This window comes from Nelumbo nucifera, chromosome 7 (genome assembly GCF_055504915.1).
Source record: "Nelumbo nucifera cultivar China Antique chromosome 7, China Antique-T2T, whole genome shotgun sequence".
Taxonomy (NCBI): domain Eukaryota; kingdom Viridiplantae; phylum Streptophyta; class Magnoliopsida; order Proteales; family Nelumbonaceae; genus Nelumbo; species Nelumbo nucifera.
The window spans coordinates 36,920,492-36,944,841 of NC_142655.1; the positions used below are offsets into that span (position 1 = coordinate 36,920,492).

The window sequence follows — 24,350 nt, forward strand, 5'->3', positions numbered from 1 at the left end:
ATAGTATAGGTATTTTGAAAATTATGTGGCAGGCCAAGACAGGCCAGAAACTTTCACAAACATAAATAAGTGCTTATCGGCGTGGCCCCAACCTAAAATAAGCGCTTTTTCCAATAAGTGCTTAAAAATAAGCACTTCCAAACAATGGCTTTGAAGAGTGACCCAAACTAGGCTCTCCCTCTCTTTAAGTGGGAAGCTAGGTGCCATTAACATTTAAAGAGAGATGGTTACATAACCACTCCAATCTTCCACGAAGGAAGGCAGCATTGTTCCTACCCACCTACCACACGCTGCCCGAGAAAGATATCTAGGCAACCCTAAGAAGTTCCATCCATAGAGTAAGGAAGAAAAAAAAAAGAGAAGGTTAATGGAGAAGAAAATAGGAAAAAGAAAGGAAGAGGAAGATAGGGAAAACACCCAAAACATGTATTGGGATTGTCTAATAAGAGAAAAAGGACCGTCATTGTACATACTTACAAGTAGGCAAAGGGAAGGCTTCTCTACAAATATCTTGTTCAAATACGTCTACTTTGTCATATTAAAATCTTTATTATTGTTTTCTCTCTTTCATGTTGTCTCTAAACCACATTGAGAAATTGTGAGCATAGAGAGAAAGAAACCATCTACAATTGAGTGCTTTTATTTGTTTGATTTTGGTTCCTCTACTATTCAGTTACTTTCAAAAGAAAAATGTATAGGGATCAAGACATCTACAGCCTTGTTCTATAACAGCTGACTATGGTTCCCTACAAATGCAAAATTGAAAACTAAAACAAGAAGGGATTAAAACTATTGACAATCTGGTTATTTAATCTAACTAATTATGGTTCACTTAAAAGTGCAAGATCTGGAAGAATAATGGTGTCTATAGTCAGATTGTTTTATCTGGCTCACTACGGCTTATTGTAAAGAAAAGAAGTGAGAATGAAATTCATAATCAAGGAAAAGTCTATACCAATCATTGAATTAAAAATAAAAAATAAGGAAAAGAGGGACGTGATGTTGTAAAGTTTCTTAGTTGTATTTTGTATTTCTCATTCTTGTAAAGTTGGGATCTATAGAGAAATACAAATTGAATTCTTGTTTCAAGAATTCTCTAGTTTGTTTTTTTTTTTTTTTGTTTGTCTTGTACATTTATTTCTCCAAGTCAAAGCCAAAAGTTTTCTCCAACCCTTTGTATAGATGTAATTAAGGGGGACTATGTATTGATTACCCTAAATGGGCCTACCCAAAATAATAAAAACTCAATTATTTGATTGAGTGAATTATATTGCACGAGAGTTTCTTAAAACTTCCACTCTAACAGTCACACTAGTGTCAAAATTTTTCAGAATTTACTTTTTTGGAGTCATTAGCAGTTTTTCTTATTTGTATCAGGATAATGCTTTCCTAGTTGCACTAGGAGTTGGTTTTCCTAATTGGTGTAGGAATTAATATTAGTAATTAGGAATGTAGAAATATATTAGTAAGTCAGTCATAGTCATGAAGCAAATAGGATTAGTTTAATTCATAGTCCTAAGTCAACTAGGATTTGTATCCAGTCAAAATCCTAGTCCTTACACAGCTAGGATTTGTCCTATTCCTAGTTAGTTATTTAGTAGCATTTCTTAGTTTAGTTGGGCCTGAAATAGTGATGCAAGGGAAGTTGGCTGGCATACCCTCCCTTCTTTGCCTACAAATATGTAAGGCCCTGTCTTTTTGACATCAAATGATGAAGTTTGAGTTTTCTTTTTCAACTGTTGGAAGTGATTTTAATTTACTTGGCGGTTTTGATTCCATAAGGTTGCACTCAGTTTGGGAAGGGAAGGGATAAAATGGAATATTCTTAAATTTTCTTCCCTTCCCACATTTGGTTTGTGAGATGTTATGAAATGGGATAAGAAAAGGTTGAGATTGCAGATTGCAATCACAGTTTTTGGGAAATGGGATCCTGCCATTTTGGTGTGAAAAGTAGTAAAAAGGGGAAGTCTTGTTTGATACTTGTCTGACATAACAAGAAAAGCAGCTTCTTTGCAGTATTTCTAAATGGAACAACGTTTCTGTCCAGGTGATGGGCCAGCGGTTCAACTGTCCAAGACAAATGGTCAAACAGTGAAGTTATAATTAAGTAATAAAATGCAATAAATGGATGGAACAAAAAACAGAAATTTTGTAGAAAATTGAGCATATCTTTAATATTATATATGGTTTTCTATCAGTATCTTTAATATTATACATTCATCATATAAACAAAGATAAGTGTGATAAATAAGAATTATTTTTCATTAATGATTGTTTTAGTGGTTCAGATAAGTCCTGTTCAAAGAGAAAGAGAAAGAGAAAGAAGAAGAAGAAGAAGAAGATGGAAGAAAGCTGACAAACTAGAGAGTCTTAACCCTCCTACTCGACCATAATATCTATTAGATTAAAATAAGGGTACAAAGTCAAATAAACCCCTATAAGTATGGGACAAGAAAAATTAAAAAAAAAAACAAAACAAAACAAAATTGCCACATCGAAAAGACTAAGTTGCCCTTACTCGACCAACTCTAACACTCACCCTCAAGCTGGAGAATATATGTCATATAATCCCAGCTTGTTACATATATAATTCACTCTCCATGAACTCAAACCTTTTGTAAACAAGTCTGCCCATTGATCACCTGCACTCACGTGTTCTATGCTTATCTCTCCAATAAGGACTTTCTCCCTCACAAAATGGCAATCAACCTCTATGTGTTTTGTCCTTTCATGGAAAACTGGATTAGATGAGATGTTGATTGCAGCTTGGTTGTCACAGTACAATCTCATAGGTTTGCTCATTGAGAATCCAACTTCTTGTAGAAGATTTTTCAATCATACTAATTCACATGTGGTGTGTGCCATGGCCCTACATTCACCTTCAGAACTACTCCTTGCCACAATAGTTTGCTTCTTAGGCGACATTTGATAAATCTGAAAATTCAGATCTATAAAGTTAAAAAGATATTAAAAGTGTCTGAAATCTGAAAAGAGGCATAGATGCTTTTTTACTTTTTAGAGGATCTGAATCCATAAGTTTGTTTGTGTTGGATCAACCCTTTACCATTTGAAATTTACTGACTTTACTATTTTACCCCTAGAACATACTATTTGGAAATATTGAGTTCAATTTGCATTATCTCATAAAAAATCATTTTCAACCACAAAATAATATTGAAACAATACAAATAAAAAATATAAATTAATAATTACTAGTTAATAAATGAAGCGATTAAAATTAAAAAAAAAAAGTCATTAATGACTATAAACATATTAAAATAATTAATAATTTACACAAATAAAAATTAAAATAATTTTTAAAAATTAATGAAATAATTAAAAATTACTAGTTAATAAAGATAATTAATAATTAATACATAACACAAGTAAATTTAATAAAAAATAATTAATTTTTAATAAAAAATATTAAAATAATTAATAATTAATAAATAATAAATAATTTATAATTAATAATTAATAAAAATATTATTATTACTCGCCGAACCACTGTTGCTGCATGTTGTAGTGGCGGTGGCAGTGGTGGAAAGATAGGAGAGAGAGAGAGAGAGGAGAGAGCCGGGAAGACAGGGGAGAGAGAACCGCCGCTGCAAGTTGCAACGGTGGCGGGAAGACAAGGCGGAGAGAGAGAGAGAGAGATGTATGAAGACGAGAAAGAGAGGTCGAATGGGGAGGGGTAGTTTTGACTTTTGGCCACGTCTGAAACGCATCTAAAACGCGTCTGAACGCGTTAAGTGACAGGCCTGAGTCTAAAAATTTCAAATCTGAAAAATGTTTTCAGACCCTATTTCAGATGCAACACCAAACTATTTGTATACCCAACTATCTCCTGTCAAACTATCTGTTTTCATACCCTATTTCGGTGTCTCTTGTCAAACACCAAGCTTGCCTAATTTGCATCTGTATACCCAACTATCTCAAGTCTTCCCCCTGGTTTGTACAACAACCCGCAACCTAGTGCTCCCTTCAAGTACCGTACAATTCTAAGAACTGCATCCCAGTGAGGTACTTGGGGGTTTTAAATAAATTGGCCCGCCACACTAACAGCAAAGGAGATGTCTGGTCTGGTAATGGTTAGGTAGTCCAGCTTCCCCATTAACTGTTTATATCTTCCAGGATCATCAAACATTTCACCTGCATCACTGCTTAACTTAGCATTTGGTTCCATGGGTGTTTCAGCTAGTTTTGCACTTAACAATCTCGTTTCTTCCAACAGGTCAAAAACATATTTTCTTTGACACAAATTTATACCTTGTTTCGACCTAGCAACTTCTATACACAAGAAGTACTTCAACTTCCCAAGATCTTTTGTTTGGAAATGTTCTTGCAGAAAGGCCTTTAGTCTGTCAATCCTTAATCTATCACTACCAAACTATATCATCCACATAAACCACTAGTAAAATATTTCCGACTTGAGAATCATAATCAAACACTGAGTGGTCAACCTGACATTGTTTCATCCCAAAATTTTTCACCACTTCACTAAACTTCCCAAACCAAGCACAAGGAGACTATTTCAACTCATAAATTGCCTTCTTGAGCCTACACTTTACCATCCTCCCCTTGAGCAATAAACCCTGGTGGTTGTTCCATATAGACCTCCTCCAAAAAGTCACCACGGAGGAAGGAATTTTTAATGTCAAAACAAAGGCCAATCATACATAACTGCCAAGGAAATCAAGACATGAACTAAACCAATCTTAGCCACAGGGGAGAAGGTTTCCATATAATCCACCCCATATAACTGAGAATAACCTTTAGCAACTAGTCGGGCCTTCAACCGTTCCACACTGCCATCTAGTAAATATTTAACAGTATACACCCATTTACAACTTACAACATGCTTACCAGGAGGAAGAGTGGTGAGCTCCCACGTGTGATTATGTTAAAGAGCAGAGAGTTCCTCATCCATTGCTTGACGCCACCCCAGTGAAGTAAGAGCCTCCTAGACATCCTTAGGTATAGATATAGAGGACAAGAAATAAACAAAATGGCGATGTGAAGTGGAAATGTGAGAGACTGAAACATAATTGGAAATGGGATGTAAGGTGCAACTACGGTTATCTTTCCGTAACGCAATGGAAAGATCAAGTTCAAAAGAGGTGGGCAACTCTGGGACAGGAGCAACTATAGGAACTGCATACGAGGTAGAAGTTGGAGGAGGTGTCGGTGTCTGTTGATGAGTATACACGTGCCGGATTGGCGATCGTTCAGTAGGAATCAGCACTGGAGGAGGTGAAGAGTCAAACATAACAGGAACAACCGGAATGGGATCACCAATTGGAAGAGGAAGAGGGACCAATGGTGAAGAGGGTGGTACATCAGGACTCGAGAAGAACGGCACGGACTCAAAAAATGTGACATCAGGGCAGACAAATGACTTCCGAGTGATAGGATTGTATAACTTGTACCCTTTCTGGGTCCGAGAATAGCCAAGAAAGATACACTTAATAGAGCGTGAAGAATGATGGGAGACACAGTGGGAAACAAAATAAAAAAGGGAGACCGACCATGAAGAATGAAGGAGAGCATCTGGTTAATGAGAAAACAAGTCGTAAGCATTGCATCACTCCAAAAACGTTTAGGAGTGTTCATATGATGAAGGATAGACCGAGCAATCTCAAGAGGATAACAGTTCTTTCGTTTAGCCACCCTATTTTGTTGAGGGGTGGATGCACACGAAGTCTGATGAACGATGCCATGTTGTTCCAAATATTGTTGAAAGAAAGTAAGAAAGTATTCGCGACCATTATCAAAACGAAGAACTTTTATTGGAACACCAAATTGTATACGTATTTCAGCATGGAATTTTTGAAAAATAGAAAACAATTCACTCCTTTCTATCATTAAATAAATCCATGTCATCCTTGAACAATCATCAATAAAAATCACAACATACTTGTAACCATTATAGGACTCAACTTTAATCAGACCCCAAGCATCTGAATGGACTAAAACAAAAGGACTCAACATACGACTATCAACCCTAGGACTGAAGGAAACCCGATGATGCTTCCCATACTGACACGACTTACACTGCAAAGAAGACAAATGACTCAAAGAAGGATCTAGTAGCTTGCGAGCCTTGAGAGATGGATGTCCCAACAAACAATGCCATTGGAGAGGAGTCAAGAAAGTTTGAAGTGCAACTGAAGATCCACCATCGTCAAGATAAATACAACCTACCGGCTTCAAACCCTCCACCAATCTTCTTCCCCGTCTTGAGATCCTAAAAAACACAAGATGAAGGGTAAAAAGTGATAGAGCAATTAAGGGTCTTAGTTAATTTACTAACAGACATGAGGTTAAACGGAAATTTAGGCACATATATAACGGATGATAAAGAAAGTGATGCAGTGTCAACATTACCAACACCACAAATGGGGGAAGAAGAACCATTGATCAGAGGCTCCAAAATCAATAATCCGGTGAGAAGGTTTGGATGCCAGACAAGCCATACCTGTATGCGCAAAAGTAGCAGTGTCATGTTGTGAAGTGGTCTAAAGGAACCTCTCATATTCATCTTGTTGTACAATCATCATCTCCTCCCGAAAACAGATGTAGATGTGGAGGGTGTTTGATATGTCTGTTGGTTATCACTCACATCACCACCACCAGCAACTACATGATTAGCCCATGTAGAGGGTGGGCCATGTAGATCATAATAGAAATTAATTATACGTCCGTCTTTGCCACAATGTGTACACTTTCTAGTAGTGTGCCCTCTTCCTCTACCACGGCCTCCCCCTGAGTCATGACCTCCACCACTCTTCCACCACCACGACCAAACATGGGACTTCAATGGCCTCGTCGAAATGTATGCCCTCCCCCTCTATTGCCACGTCCACCTCCTCTCGCTACAACAAACATTGATCTATCAAACGTTGTACTCTCTGTGGGTCCCAAAAAATCCTACAAAGTCGAGCAAAGACCTCCTCAAGTGTAGGAAGAACAAAACCTCCCAATATTTGTGCTCTAACTAGTTTGTATTCTGATTTCATCCCCACTAAGAACTTGGTTACATCAAGTTGCTCCTTCTGTTGTTACTGAATTTTAACATCTGAAATTAGGGGATAATAGACACAGAGTTCATTTCTGAGGTTCCTCATACTGGCACAATACTCTTCAAGGGTTTGATTTCCTTGCTGCAAATTAAAATACTCCTAATAGAGATAATACACTCTCGTAGTATTATCCTATTCTAAATAGAGCTTTTTGGCATGTTCCCATATTTCCTTGGACCTTGGTTGTATCTAAGAACATAAAGTTTACACTTATCTTGAGTTCCATACTATTCCATAGCCATGTCATGATTTGGGCATCCTCTTGTTCCTCCCAATCATCAAACCTAGAGAGTCAACTAATGGTTTATCCTCCTTCACATGTTTCACCTTCCTCTTGGCCTTGAGAAAAACCTCCACCGGCTTGGCCCATGGCACATAATTTTCACCATTAAGTTTAATTTATGTCATCTGCATACCTAAATAGTTTGAGGGGATCACCACCACCATCTTCGGTTGCTGCCATTATGTTCTCAATACACTAGATTTCTCCTAGTTCTGTTCTTTTTTAGAAAAATTAATCAATATTCATTGATAAAAAAAGAAACAAGATACATGAGGAGGTGTACAAAGCAAGGGGAGAACCCCTACAATTTACAAAGGAGGAAGTTTGTCGCTATATAGATGCTCTAAGAGCGCACCACATTTAGCTAAGCCATTTGTTGTATGGTTGTATTCCCTAGGAATCCAAACTAACTTTGCATTTAGGCATTCCAAAGAGTCCCTGGCCTCTTCTAAATAGTCACTTAATCTCCATGGTCCCCCTTCTTTGTCTCTTAACCATTTTATTGTATTTGTTGAATCACCTGCAATGGTTATATTTTGAATTCCCAAACTATTTATTATTCTGGTTCCTGTGAGGGCAGCCATAACTTCAGCCTTTGAGGAATCTGCCACGCCTATAGGACCGCTGAAAGTCCAAACGATGTTGCCCCTTTCATCTCTTAATGTTCCTCCAATACCAGCTAATCTAGGATTACCTAAGGCACTTCCATCAAAGTTTGAGATCATCACACCTTCATTGATGGATTTAGGAATTCTCGAGGGCGGTTGATGGAGGTGAGGGAGAAATAAGAAAAGGTAACATCTCTATTGAGGTCATTGACTGAGACTACTCTGAAAAGATCAAAATTCACTGTCCAGAGGTTGCACAGATAAGAGATGTTTGAAATTAACTCCTCCAGGGGCCTTGATTTGTTGTCAAAGAGCCTTTTGTTTCTTTCATCCCATACACCCCACAGCACTGCGTGTAACACTAACTGCCAGTAAATTTTACCCCTCTTACTTAAGCTTGTTCCTTGCCATTGATGTAGAAAGTCCTTGACATGCTTTGGGTTAGGTTCTTCCACACTGAGGCATAAAGAACAAACATGAGGAGAGATAGACAGTCTACCCAAAAACTTTTTTTGCAAGTGTTAACTTTCTGGAGGCAAGCTTCCCAGACAAAGAAACAGACCCTTGAGGGAATGTGGCTACACCAGATCTTCTTAAAAGGAAAGGGGGGATGATGATCATCAGTAATCAAAGCCTTGAACATAGACTTAGAAGAGAATTCGCCAGTGGGGTGCAAGGTCTAGATTCGGGTGTCAGACTTGGAAGGGGAGATGTAAACTTCTTTAAGGGTCTAAATTAAGGTTATTAATTCAGCAATTTCTAAATCCCTTAGGGGTCTTCTGGGTCGAAGGTTTAGTGTGTTCTCAGCAGTTTGGTTTGAAGGGCAGGCAGAAATAGTGGCTTCTTGGTCAAGGGTAAGGGTAAAAAGTCTAGGAAATGAGGCAGCAAGGGAAGATTCCCCCCACCAAAGGTCTTTCCAGAATTTTATTTTTGAGTCATTTCCTACTTTATATCTTATGAAAGGAAAGAAGGAAGAATAGGTGGAGATGATACCTTTCCATGGATTTGTGGATTTTATCCTGTTCAAATGGAGATTGCTATCCCACCCGTTCACATTTGATCCGTATTTGCTTGAGATGACAGCAGTCCAAAGAGCATTGGGTTCTTTAGGGAACCTCCACAGCCATTTACCTAAGAGAGAAGAATTTTTCTCTTTTAGGTGCCCAATTCCCAAGCCACCTTCCTCTTTCGGCTTGCAAACTTATTTCCAGATGACTAAGTGACTCCTCTTTTCCCCACCTCCTTCCCAAAGAAAGTTCCTTTTGAGCTTCTCAATCTGATTTCCGATTTTAGTTGGAATCTGGAAAGTTGAAAGGAAGTAGACTGGTATATTTGCTAAAGAGGCCTTCAAGAGAGTAAGCCTCCCCCCTTTAGAGAGAAAGCACTTCTTCCAAGCTGAAAGTTTCTTCTCACATTTTTCCACTATTGGTCTCCAGAAATTGAGAGATTTTGGATTCCCTCTGAGAGGCATCCCTAGATATGAGATAGGAAGACTCTCCTCTTTACACCCTCAAACCAGTGACAATTTCAAAGCATTCAATTAACCTTCTAGTGTTTGTGATGTTGGTAATGTAGGCATCCAAAAACAAGTATGTCATCAGCAAATTGTATATGTGAGATATGAATCTTGTTTCTTCCCACTTCAAAACCTTTCACCAAGTTAAGGGACATTGCCTTATTGAAAAGGTAGCTAAAGATATCCATTACTAAAGTAAACAAAAAAGGGGAGAGCGGACAGCCTTGTCTGAGTCCCCTGCTAGCCTTAAAGTAGCCTTTTGCTTCACCATTTATCAGCACCGAGAACCAAGAGGAGCCAATGCAACCCTTAATCCATTTGATCCATCTACTACCAAAACCTCTCATCTTCAGGCAATCGAGGATACATTCCCAATCCAGTTTGTCATACGCCTTTTCTAGATCTAATTTCACTAGGACCCCCGGATTCCTAGTGGATTTTCTGTCTTTCACACACTCATTTGCAATTAGAATGTTGTCCACAACCTGTCTCCCTTTAACAAAGGTAAATTGATTTGGGGAAATAAACTCTTCAAGGACTTCTTTAAGTCTATTGGCCAAGACTTAGCCAAAATTTTATGGATGCTCCCTATCAAACTTATTGGCCTAAAGTCTTTAACTTTCAAGACTCCCCCTTTCTTTGGGATGAGGCAGAGAAAGGTTGAGTTAAGGCCTTTGTTAACAATGGCCGAAGAGTGGAATTCCCTAAATAAATCCATAAGATCTGACTTTACTATTTCCCAACATTGCTGGAAGAAAGAGATGGAAAAACCATCCGGTCCAGGTGTAGTGGTGTTAGACAGTGTATGCCCTTAGCTCCAATGAGATTGATGTACATTATGTCATTTATTGTAAATGAATAAAGTGCATAATTGATTCATGTGATTTTGTGTGTTTCTGTGTAATACCCTTAAACTGAACACTTATGAGACTCGTGTTAGTTTAGAATCTTCACAGCCGTTGAGGATATTTATCCTGGAGATTTATCCTGCCAAGGCTGACACTGATGTGCCGCCAAGTTGGTTGGGGTGGTTTGTCTCAGCTGCCAAAGTGAGACCTAAGGTACATGCAATGTGGGTTTTCTTGAAACCTTGAACCGGACCAAATTCCAGAATTGCCCTGGACCTTGGAGACAGATGGGCAAAACTGGAATGTTACACCTGACCCCTAGACTCGATTATGGGACTGCACTAGGTGTCGAATTGAACTGTCTTTGATATGCTAATCAGTGAGATCCTTAGAGGGGGTCAAAACCTGGGTATGTTGGGACAGTCCGAGAATTCTTCAGAATGGGTGATCATAGTGACAGGATTAGCCCCTTTGTCGAACAAAGTGAATGATCGGGGAATGCACTCTCTCTGATGTAAACATAAACTTCGATCAGATGTATATCACTTTTGCAAACAAACCGGCCACTAGAAGAGGAACTGTCCTCAACATCTAGAGACTAAGAAGCAAGGTAATTTCGAATCTTTTATCATAGAGACCAATTTGTTGGTCACTTCTGCTTCCTGATGTATTGACTCTAGGGCTTTGACTCATGCGTGTAGCTCACTGCAGAGGTTCAAGATAAGCAGAAGACTGAGTGACAGAGAAGTAACACTCTACTTGGGGACTTCTGCAACGGTTGCAGCTACAGCCATAGGAACTGTAGAACTAGTTTTCAGAGAATGAACAATTGTATTTAAAGATTGTCTTTTCGTACCTAATTTAAGAAGAAATTTGATTTTTGTCTAAAATTGTGTTTGGATGGTTATTCTATCTTATTTAGTAATGAGATTACTATTAAACAGAATAACAAATTCCTCACATACGGAGAGCTTGAGAATGGTCTCTATGTTCTCCATCCTTCTCTGGAAACCAACATTACCGAAATTACGTCGGAAATAATCCCCAAGAAGAGGACTCGTGATACAGTTAGTCCCACATGCCTGTGGCATTACCGACTTGGCGACATTAATATAAATCATACCACAAGGTTGGTAAAGGATGGTCCTTTGGATTTTTTAACTGTAGAAAATCTTCCAACCTGTGAGCCTTGCCTTCAGGGTAAGATGACAAAGCAGCCATTTACGGGAAAGCCTAAAAGATCTACAAGCACACTTGACCTTATACATACTGATGTATGTGGTCCCGTGAATGTTGGGACATGTAACCGACACGTTTATTTTATAACATTTACCGATGATTTTTCACGGTATGGTTACGTGTATCTAATGAGACATAAGTCTGAATCCTTTGAAAAGTTCAAAGAGTTCGACAAGAGGTCAAGAAATAGTTAGGGAGAGAAATTAAGACCATTCGATCAGATCGAGGCGACGAGTATCTCTGACGAATTCATGGACTACTTAAAGTAAAACGGGATTGTATCACAACTGACTCCTCTTCCTACACCACAATTAAACGATGTGTCAGAGAGGAGAAATCGGACTCTATTAGATATGGTCCATTCACTTCTCGTCCACTCAGAGTTACCCACATCCTTTTGAGGTTTTACATTAGAGATTGCGATTTACGTGCTGAACCGGATTCCAACCAAATCCGTTCCTAAGACTCCATATGAGCCAAGGACCGGTAAGAAACCAAGTGTAAGACACTTGAAGATTTGGGGTTGTCCGGCACATGTTAAAAAAACTAATGCTGACAAATTGGAATCCAAAACCAATCGTTGCCTATTTGTAGGTTACCCAAAAGGCTCTGTAGGTTACTTGTTCTATGATCCAAAAGAGCAAAAGGTGTTTTACAATCGAAATGCCCACTACCTAGAGGAATATTACATCCTAGATAATCTTCATCAGAAAGTTATTCTTAATGAGGAGAGCCCAGGGATAGTGGGAGATATCCCACCAACTCCAAAAAATAACCAACCTAGAAGATCTACCCAGGTTTCCAGGCCTCCAGTTCGTTACAGCTATGACCAAGAAAGTTAATTGGTGGAAGCCACGACCAATGAGGAGGATCCCGTGACTTATTTGGAAGCTATGTTGGACATAGATTCTTTGAAGTGGGTAGATGCCATGAGAGCAGAGATGGACTCAATGAAGACCAATAGAGTCTGGACTCTAATAGATCCGCCCCCTGGAGTAAAAGCAATTGGTTGCAAGTGGATCTATAAGAGGAAGAACGGCCCCGATGGTAAGGTTGGGACCTTCAAGGCTCGTCTTGTGGCGAAATGGTACACTCAGAAAGAGGGAATCGATTATGAGGAAACCTTTTCGCCCGTGGCCATGCTCAAATCCATTAGAATCCTACTAGCTGTAGCAGCATACCATTAATACGAGATTTGGCAAATGGATGTCAAAACCGCGTTCCTGAATGGAGATCTTACTGAAGATATCTATGTAGCAACCGTAAGGATTCATTGCTACAGGTCAAGAACACATGGTATGTAAAACCGATCCATATACGGTCTTAAGCAAACTTCTAAGAGTTGGAACATCTAGTTTGACTCTACCGTCAAACAGTTTGACTTTGAGCAAAATCCGGATGAGCTCTATGTTTACAGGAAGACAGTGGGAAATAAGGTTACGTTCTTGGTTCTGTATGTAGATGACATTCTACTCATTAAGAATGATGTAGGAATGTTAACTATGGTGAAAGTATGGCTCCCACAGCAATTCTCCATGAAAGATATTGGAGAAACCTCCTACATATTGGGTCTTCGACTCTATAGAGATAGATCGAAGAGGATAATAGGATTATCGCAGTCTGCTTACAATGACAAGATTGTCAAAAGATACAACATGGAGAACTCCAAGAAAGGAAATGTTCCTTTCAGGCACGGAGTCACTCTCTCCGAGGGTATGTCTCCCAAGACTCCCAAGGAGATTGAGGGCATGAGAGAGACTCCCTATGCTTCAGCCGTAGGGAGCATCATGTATGTCATGTTGTGCACTCGGCCCGACATTGCTCAAGCAATGAATGTGATAAGTAGGTTTCAGTCTAACCCAACTCAGGAGCACTGGACAGCAGTGAAAAACATACCGAAATACCTTCGAAGGACAAAAGAATCTACATCTAGATATAGAAAGTCTACATCTGGATTTATCTTCACGATAAGATCGTGTGTTGTTAGCTGGAAAAGCAGCAAATAGGGGTCCACAGCAGATTCCACAACCGAGGCCGAGTACATTGCCACAAGTGAAGCTGCCAAGGAAGCCGTTTGGATGAAAAAGTTCATTCAGGAATTAGGAGTAGTGCCATCCAGTACATCACCCATTCCACTGTTGTGTAACAACACTGGAGCCATTGCTCATGCTAAGGAGCCATGAGTCCACTCGAAGTCAAAGCACATCGAAAGGAAGTACCATGTACTGCGAGAGATAGTTGGAAGAGGGGGCGTCCTGATTCAGAAGGTAGCATCAGCGAAAAATGTAGTAGACCCATTAACTAAGCCACCGACACAAAAAGTGTTTGAGAAACACGTCCGACTTGTACCCAATTGGACCTAAGTGCAAGTGAGAGCTGTTAGACAGTGTATGCCCTTAGCTCCAATCAGATTGATGTACATTATGTTCTTGCGGGAATGATTTTAAAGATCCAAAACCAAAAAGAGTGGTATTTACTAGCAACAACATAATGGAGGCAGTCAATCAATATAGATTGATCCGAAATCTGATTCAAATCCAATATAGAACCTATGGATACATAAGAAAAGTATCGAATCGATTCTTTTTAAAGAATAGATCCAATCGCAACTTCGAATATGGAATTCAAAGAGATCAAATAGGAAATGATACTCTGAATCATAGAACTATAATGAAATATATGATCAACCAACATTTATCGAATTTGAAAAAGAGTCAGAAGAAACGGTTCGATCCTCTTATTTCTCAAACCGAGAGATCCATGAAACGGGATCCTGATGCATATAGATACAAATGGTCCAATGGGAGCAAGAATTGAATAGTATAACATAGGAAGATCTTTTATCCATACTGAATCCAAAATAGGATTCTTGATCCAATCAAGAATCCCGTTGAATTTTCATTCTTTTCCATTTTTTTTGTTCTATAACCTACCGTCTTTCTTTTTCTTATATTCTTATACTATACAATCATCTAATGGGGTATCCTCTAACCCGTCTTCCACTTCCATTAGTCAAAAACCCATCTAATAAAGACGTTCCTCAGTAATATCATCATGACTCTCGAAATCATGTGCGGTAGCAATACCAAACCAAATACGACCAGTAGTGGGGTCCTGAGCTAAGCCTTGGCTAAACCTTGGAAATCTTAATGCCATAATGCTTTTCAAATCCTCCTAGCCATTATCCTACTGCAATAATTCTTGCTAAGAACTCCCATGTTGTGGCAATTCCACCTAGAAGGTAATGGGTTACTCCTACAGCGTGTCCTTGTACAATGTTCAAGGCTCTAGGCTGAGTAGCAGGAGCAACTTTTAATTTGTTATGAGCCTAAATGATGGATTCAATAAGTTCTTGCCAATAACCACGGCCGCTAAATAGAAACATTAAACTGAAAACAGTAAATGAATAAAGTGCATAATTGATTCATGTAAATACTAAAAAATGAAGAAAATCATATAGCCTTGCAGATACTAAAAAGGAAGAAAATCATACAGCCTTGTAGATACTAAAATAGGAAGAAAATCAAAGAAATGATAATTCCTATAATCAAGCTATTCCTAATTGGGCTAATACTACATATTTACAGCCTATAATTACAACCTATAATCTCGTAACACTCCCCCTCAAGATGGAGCATAGATGTCAATCATGCCCAGCTTGTTACAAATGTAAGTAACCCGAGCTCCATTAGGAGCTTTTGTAAAGATATCTCCTAACTGCTCTCTAGTCTTCACATAAGATGTAGAGATCAAGTTTTGTTGAATTTTCTCACGAATGAAATGACAATCTATCTCAATATGTTTAGTTCGTTCATGAAAAACTGGATTCGAAGGAATATGAATCGCAGCTTGATTATCGCACCATAGCTTCGCTGGAACTGAGACTTTAAGACCGACCTCAGTTAAGAGTTGAGAAACCCACATAACCTCACACGAAGCTTGTATCATTGCTCTATACTCAGATTCTGCACTAGATCGCGACACCACATTTTGCTTCTTACTCTTCCACGAAACCAGATTACCACCAACAAAAACACAATAGCCAGTAGTGGACCTTCGATCAATCTTGGAACTTGCCAAGTCCGCATCAGAAAAACACTCAATATTACTGTGACCATGATTCCGATACAGTATCCCTCGTCCAGGAGCTCCTTTCAAGTAACACAAGATTTGTTCTAAGGCTGCCCAATGATGCACTGTAGGAGAGGACATAAATTGACTTACAATACTAACTAAGTAAGCAATGTCAGGACGAGTCACTGTGAGATAGTTCAACTTTCCAACTAATCTTCTATATCGTTCAAGGTCATCAAAAGCATCTCCATCCTTTGTGAATTGCTGGTTAGGAAGCATTGGAGTACTGCATGGTTTGACTCCCAGTTTCCCGGTTTCTGTTAACAGGTCCAAACATACTTCCTCTGAGACAGGAAAATGCCTCTTTTACTCCTTGCCACCTCAATCCCCAAGAAGTATTTTAGGTGCCCCAAATCTTTAGTATTGAACTGGCTCTGCAAGAAGGATTTCAAGGATGAGATTCCCTTCGTGTCACTCCTAGTGATAACAATATCATCTACATATACAACAAGTAGAATGATGCCAAATGTGGACTGCTTATAGAAAGCAGTATGGTCAGATTTGCACTTCCTCATCCCAAACCTCTCTACTACTTGACTAAATTTTCCAAACCAAGCTCGAGGCCTCTGTTTTAGTCCATACAGCGATTTTCGAAAACGACAAACTTACCCAGACTCCCTCTGAGCAACAAACCCAGGTGGTTGCTCCATATAAACCTCCTCCTGAAGAACTCCATGCAGGAAAGCATTTTTAATATCAAGCTGGTAAAGTGGCCAATCATATGTAGCTGCCAGAGAAATAAATAATCGAACTGAAGTCAATTTTGCCACAGGGGAGAAAGTATCAGAATAGTCCACTCCATATGTCTGTGCATAGCCTTTGGCCACCAGGCGAGCCACTAATCCATCAAAATTAAATTTGACTGCAAAGATCCACTTGCATCCAACCGCTTTCTTACCAGCAGGTAAATCGACCAAATCCCAAGTACCTTTCTCAGTCAAGGCATTCATTTCCTCAAGCATGGCATCACGCCACCCAGGATGGGATAAGGCCTGGTGAACAGATTTGGGAATCCCTACAGAATCAAGAGAGGCAACAAACGAACAAGAAGTAGAGGACAAACGATCATAGGTAACATAAGAGGAAATTGGATAAGTACACTGGCGTTTACCTTTCCGAAGAGGTAATATAGAGGACAAACGATCATAGGTAACATAGAGGACAAACGATCATTGGGCATTGGATCCGATGACGAAGAAGAGACCGGTGCTGGACTTGTCACAGGAGGATTAAGTCGTCGAGAATAGACTTGAGTAATAGGTGGTTTTGGTTGAGAATGTGGTGGGGGGGGGGTATTGAAACAACACTAGCGTCTGGACCGGTGACATGATACACTAGTAGATCATCATCCTCTTGTGGACACACAGGTGTAGATGGAGCGGTAAAGAAAGGAAGATGTTCATGGAATGTAACATCAGCTGACAGAAGATACCTGTTCAAGAGCGGAGAAAAACACTTATACCCTTTTTGGAGACAAGAGTATCCCAGGAAGGCACAGTTTAATGACTTGGGGTCCAATTTGGAAACCTGCGGACGAACATCACGAACAAAACAAGAACATCCAAAGATACGAGGTTCAATAGGAAACACAGATTTATTAGGAAATAGAATCTTATAAGGAATTTGATCATTTAGAACAGTGGAGGGCATGCGATTAATCAAAAAACACGTTGTAGAAACAGCATCAGCCCAAAATTGTTTAGGAACATGTGTTTGAAATAAAAGAGCCCTGGCAGTTTCAAGAAGATGTCTATTTTTTCTCTCAGCCACTCCATTTTGAGATGGAGTATCAACACAAGATGATTGATGGAGAATTCCATTCTGAGCCATGTAAGTCTGAAAGGAATCAGAGAAATATTCTTTGGCATTATCACTTCGCAATGTTTGTACAGACACATCAAACTGAGTTTTTATTTCAACACAAAAGGTTTTAAAATGTGAAAGCAACTCAGAACGAGATTTCATTAAATAAAGCCAAGTCATGCGAGAAAAAACATCCACAAAGGTAACAAAATATCGAAATCCAGTCTTAGACATAATGGGACAAGGTCCCAAAACATCTGAATGTACTAACTCAAAAGCATGACTAGCCCTTTTATTAACTCGAGAAACAGACGATAGACGATGATGTTTTGCAAACTGACAAGACTCACAATCTAAAGAAGATACATCATGAAACTAAGGACATAACTTCTTTAACAAAGGTAAAGATGGATGCCCCAACCGACAATGAGCTTCAAAAGGAGATAAAGTACTGGAACAGACAATGGTCCGAGGTTCTTGGGTATCCAAAATGTACAGACCTCCTGATTCTCGTCCTTTACCAATAGTCCTCTTCGTCATAAGATCCTGAAACAGACAATGATCAGAAAAGAATGAGATACAACAGTTAAGAGTACGAGTGAGTTTGCTAAGGTGACTGAAGAAGGAAAAGTGTGTGATTGGAAAGTGGAAAAGAGACTAGGATTACCTGTCATATGATCTGTAGCACCAGAATCAATGACCCACTGAGAGGAAGAAGAAGACATGTATTGGTTTTACCTGACTCAGCAAGGGCAGTGATGGACTGAGAGGAGTTCTTTAATGCCTCTTGATACTGGGTAAATTTCGCATACTCATCTGCAGAAATTGTAATGGTCTGATCTGACGATAAATGAAAAGCATCATTCGTAGTTACAACATGAGCTGACTGAGACCTAGAAAACTTCTGGTTTTTCTTTAGCAATTTCTGGCAAGTCCTTTTAGTGTGACCTGGTTCATGACAATAGTAGCAAACTACTCCCCCTGTGGCCTGAGTTCCAGCACTCCGACTGACAAGTGCACTAGGTTGTTGTACAGGTGAGGTAATGGGAACTAGTATCTGTACAAAGGACCCTAGTAAAGACCTCTTTTAAAGAGGTAATCTCGGGATTAGACAGAATTTGTGACTTGGCACCATCAAATTGAGGATTAAGGCCAGCCAAAAAACTCATAATAACCATCTGTTCACGTTGAGTCTGCTGAACTTTGATATCAGTACTGAAATGTAACAAGGCGTTCAATTCCTCATAAGTGCGTTTGAAATTCATGAATAGGTCTGAAGAGACTGATTCTGTTGTTCAGCCCGATAGAATGTCTTGCAAACATCAAAAATACGAGAAATATTTTCTTTACCAGAGAACAGAAAAGCCAAATATTCCATTAGTTCTTTTACAAACTCACAGTGAGAGACATGACCGACATACTCATTCTCAATAGAATTACGGATTTGCAAAAACAATTGAGCGTCAACCCTTAGCCATTCAGTGCGAGTCTCATCAGTAGGAGGGTCCTTAGTCAGATGGTTGTCTTTAGAGATACTTTGTAAATACAAACGAACAGTCTTACTCCAGTCTAAATAATTAGTTCCGTTTAGTTTCTGTTCAGTGATTTTAGACAGAATGGGGATAACACTAGGTATAGCCAAGTCCTTTTGTTCAACCGCCATCATAAACACAAGAAAATAAACTTTTAACAACCAGCAAAGCCAATAAAACACACTTAAACAAAATCGGCAGTAGATGCAACGCCCAAACAGCAAGAAATAACAACTGGCAGCACCGAAATATCAACTGTATAAGAAGAACAGAGAAGAAAGACTTTCCTGATGGGCAAACAAACACCACAGGAGTAACACCGAGGCTAAGGCGACCGTCAGAAAAGAGACAGGTGAAGGTGGGTAGGCCGATCTGGGGATTCCGCTTCCACTAGTAGGGGCGGTGAGATGCAGATGTCACTCGGAATGGGTGACCTAGAGATCGCAGCTGCTGCTCACTTGGGCAACGTACAGAATTCAAAGCTGCTCACTTGGGCAGCAAAGGGAAGAAAACCAAAAATTAATTTCAAACTGGAATTGGTGTCTCTAGCTCTGATAACATGTGATAGAACAAGAATTGGAAGAAAATTGATATCTTTCAATTGAGAAAATAGTACATATATATACAGCCTTGTAGATACTAAAAAAGGAAGAAAATCATACAGCCTTGCAAATACTAAAAAGGAAGAAAATCATACAGCCTTGTAGTTACTAAAATAGGAAGAAAATCAAAGAAAGAATAATTCCTATAATCAAGCTATTCCTAATTGGGCTAATACTACATATTTACAGCCTATAATTACAACCTATAATCTCGTAACACTACTGATCCTGCTTCACCACACACTGTGTCATTTTCAGTGGAAGAGGGTTTTTGGTCTTCGCCTTGGGCGTGAACACCTTCAATGAGAGTTACTACTACTTCGTATTAGGTATATCCCTCACTTCCTATTGGTTTCAGATCTGGTCCGGTTTTGTTTCAAGAATGATCCTTGAAAATGCAGTTTTCTAAAATAAGGAATGCAATTCCCATATGGGAAAAAGAGAAATTTTTGAAATTTCGCCCAACCTTCCTGCAGGGTTCGGCCATCCATATGATGGATCTCTCATCCCTTCACCTGGAGCCCGATCTCCATCCATGTTGAAGACAGAATTTTTTAACTTCTTCCTCTTCAAAGTTTCTTTCCAACCAAACCCTTTTTTCAGCTGATAAAGTTGTGCCTTCCCACCTACTCAATGTAAATTGGTTATTACTATGCTTGGAGTAAAGGTTATTGAAAAAGGAGAGGAAGGCTTCCTTAATTTCCTCAAGATTTTCCTCTTCCCTCTAATTCACTTTCAGTTTGGAGATGAAATTTTTCCTTCTCCTTCTTGAGGCATAAGTGTGAAAAAATCTGGAATTATTGTCTCCTTTCAGCCATTTCACCCTTGATCTTTGTCTCCAGTAAATTTCTTCTCTTCTGATCAGTTGTTCCCATTCCTTTTTCAAATCTGCTCCTACTTCTGAATTATCAACCAACAAAAGAAAGGATTTCTGCTATTCAATCAGCACTACTGCAATCTGCACATCACCTTATGGCACTTGCTCAACCAGACACCATAAATATAAATATATATATATATATATATATATTTCTCACACCACTACTGTTAACCACACTATTTCTCACATCACCAAGAAGAAGAGAAGAGATCGCAGGTCCAGGAACTTGAGATCGCAGCCTTCCTCTCTTTTATTTAGGGCTATGATACCATGTTTTAGTGGTTCAGATAAGCCCTGTTCAAAGAGAAGAAGAAGAAGAAGAAAGAAGGAAGAAAGCTGTCGAACTAGAGTCTTAACCCTCCTAGTCGACCATAATCTCTATTATATTAAAATAAGGGTACAAAATTAAATATACCCCTATTTAAGTATGGGACAAGAAAAAAATAAAAAAATAATAAAAAATAAAAAAACAGAATGTTCAGCAATTTAACTCTAACAATGATGAAAATAGTTAAAAGGATGTATAAAAACAAACAAAAGAGAATTAATATCTGACCTGTGACCCAATCGGGTCAAAATGTTCAGCAATTTAACAGGCCAGGTCACCAGGTTATTGACCAAATCTACGGTTTTTTGCAAACAAACAGTGTGATGATGAAACAGACCCCAATTGTGGTCAGTTGACAGGTTAGCCAATCTGACCAACCTCTTTGGATAGGAATGAAAACACTTTTCTTTGTTCTTGGGGATCACATTCCCATTGTTTTCCTTTTCACAGCCAAACAATGGAACATGAGATTTTTGCACCCAGTTTTCCTTTCTCGTCCCATCCCATAGCACCAAAATTTTGCCACAAACCAAACACAGCCTCAAGAAGCTATTAGATGCCAATTTCATTAAGTGTTGATTCCTTGGTTATTCTTTTCTTCTTTTCGTTGGTTGATGCTGCAAAAGGATCGGATCAAATTCAGATAGGGGTATATCTGAATCTGAGAGAACCAAATTTGATCTGATATCTGATAGACATGTAAAACATATATTCAAGTCCAATTCATTTATATATCTGGATATCTGATTCAATTAACATGTCAGTAAATCTATATAAAACAAGCATAATTTCATAAGATTAAACATAAACAAACATATATACCAAAAATGAAAAAAAAATAAGTTTATCTAAATCCCAAATCCAATGTAATTCTAAAGAATTTTAATGCTTGTAGGTAATGTATACATGCATGTATGTAATGTATGTATCAATCAGATCTGTTCCTATCAGATCAGATCAAGCAATATCTGAATCTGGACCAATTAATAAATGGATCACATTTTGGGATTCTGGTCAGATTCAATCTGATGGTTGCTAAATGGCTATCTATTTGCAGCCTAATCCTGGATCACTTCTACATTGTTTTCTAGTAGTCTCGTTTTATGGCTAGCAAGCTTGAATTGACATTTACTATTTTCTCAATTGCTCCATCAGTTCTGTAGTCACCTATTACAAGAAGATAAATATGAATTACTGACGTTAAGTCCCACTCAACCATAAATGGAGATCTTGTACCATTATAATTAGGTTGCTAAATAGAGGTAATGAATTTTTTCTTTCTTCCAAAAAGGAAGCTAGAAAGGCAAATAATGAACTTTATCATAAACTAGGTACAGAAGAGAGAAAATTTTGTTTATAAACCGAGAAGGAAGAGAAAGATGGAGATAGAATAGGCAAGAACTCGGATCCCGTTAGATATGCCAAAGCTAGACTTGCTAGAGATGAAAAGACGTAAGTGAAGGATGAGGAAATTAAGGAAAGGTAAAGAATCCATTTACAAAATTATTGAATAAAAAAACGATACTTTAATCCTCAGGTAAGTCGGTAAGTTACTATTTTCAGTTGATGACACTTTCAGTAAGCTTAAATTGGGTATAAAACAAAATTCAAAAAGCACAGTCGATCAAGAAGTAAAATATAACTCAAGTCAATTTAGTGCTACTCTGCCTCGTTGTCAACTGGTTCAGAACAAGCACAGACACATTTCTTGACCAATGAAATACACAATTCAGTACCAACATTCTCATATACATGCACCATTTCTGATCGAAAAACATAATTGCAGTGTTGCACATAATTCAACAAAGGAGGTATACTTTCACGATATTTGCAATCAAAACCCAGAACCCTATCTCAACGACAAACAGAAGGTATCACTCAAATCAGTGTATATTTAAGTGACAGATATGGACACATTGCAGAGAAATGAGTACAATGGGTTCTCTTTTGTGAACGAGATACTGATAATATTTCAAATTACCTCTTGAAACTTCTGAAATAGAAACGCCATGGAAATACAGCTCGAAGATTCCCGCTGTCTGTTTGATTTCAAAATGCCAAGTTTTAGTGTGTGCAAGAAACCTTCAAAAACCCTACCCTTCTTACTCTCACTCGGGATCGAGTGCGTTTGGACTCGAAGAGAAGATCCCTTCGAGTTCAGTCAATTTTTGACACGTTGACAGGGCATGATATACTCCCACCCATTCATTCTGCTTCCAACTTGATCGATCGGGATTCCCATTCCACTATGGGTGTACAATCAGTCGGTTCGGTTCGGTTAGAACCGAAGACTTAACCGATTATTCGGTTTGACCATCTCTCCCAATCGAACTAAACTGGGTTATAATTTAAAACTGAACCACCCTAAACGAATTCAGTTTGGCTTGGTTCGGTTTTAATGAGTAGTAAACAACTAGCTATTAATCTTTAGTCTAGGTTTTAATGAACAATTAAAGCTATTAATCTTTAATACTCTAGTTGTTTAGAGTTTTAGGCTATTTAATTAACTATTATTAATTAAAAGTTGAAATAGACCCAACCTCCCAAAGCACAATGGGGAATTGCGAATTGATCATTACCCATTAAAAAAGATAATAATTATTAATTAATTGTTATAAAGTATTGAATAGAATATTATATATTTAGTATACTTAATTAAATAAAACCACTAATTCAGTTTTCAATTCAGTTCAGTTGAAAAGCTCAATTAAACTGAACCGAAACCAAAAGCCAATTTTTTAAAGAAACAAAAAACAAACTGAATTGATATCTGAATTAACTGAAACAAACTAGCTTATTCGGTTCGGTTCGGCTTTCAATTTATCAACCGAATTTGAACGCCCCTACCATCTCCCCCCCCCGAAATGTATTTCACTAATTCCCATTCTACCTCCCTCTTCATCATTTTTTTGCAATAAAACCCCCACTTTGAACTTGATTTGGCATCAAAACCAAGAAAAGTGGTTGATAAATCATTTATTAACAACTATGCATCACTAGACACCACATCAGCGGAACAGTGAATAAATGCTTAACCATTGGGGAAAACATTAAAATGAAACTTCCCTCAATGGTTGGCGTACACATAAATCAAGACCAACTTTTATCAATACTGATGTGTACAAATTGGCATGATGGGATAAATGCTGATTTGGCGATGACGTGACATCATTATCAAAATGCCTCTCAAGAAACTCCTACAGAACCAAATAGATGCTTAGTCCCTTCTCCATGCTAGTTCCCAACAACTACTATCTCCAACAAGGTAAGACCAGTCGTCGTCTAATGGTCCTTCCCCTCTATCTCCTCTATTCTTCCTCCCCCCTTCACTGCTACTAATATTGCCAACAATTGATATTAGCAAATCCCTATTCTTCATCCCTCCTTTCTTTTTTATTCCCCTCTTATTTCTCCCTCTCTTCTTCCAAATCAATGCCCAACCAAACAAAGATTGTGAATCCACCCTATTTCTTCTTCTTCTTCTAATAGGGGCAA

The 24,350-nt window shown here is 38.5% G+C and overlaps 1 protein-coding gene across 1 annotated transcript in view; it reads right to left on the reverse strand.

Annotated features, from left to right (window-relative positions):
• LOC104598359 (C5orf35) overlaps window positions 1-23,006 on the reverse strand; it is a 58,057-nt gene extending 35,051 nt beyond the window's left edge. The window contains exon 1 of the mRNA XM_010260390.3: window positions 22,837-23,006. Within this exon, the coding sequence (XP_010258692.1) occupies window positions 22,837-22,866 (30 nt within the window). The 5' untranslated portion in view covers window positions 22,867-23,006. The remainder of the gene's footprint in view (window positions 1-22,836) is intronic.
• Between the last annotated feature and the right edge of the window lie 1,344 nt (window positions 23,007-24,350).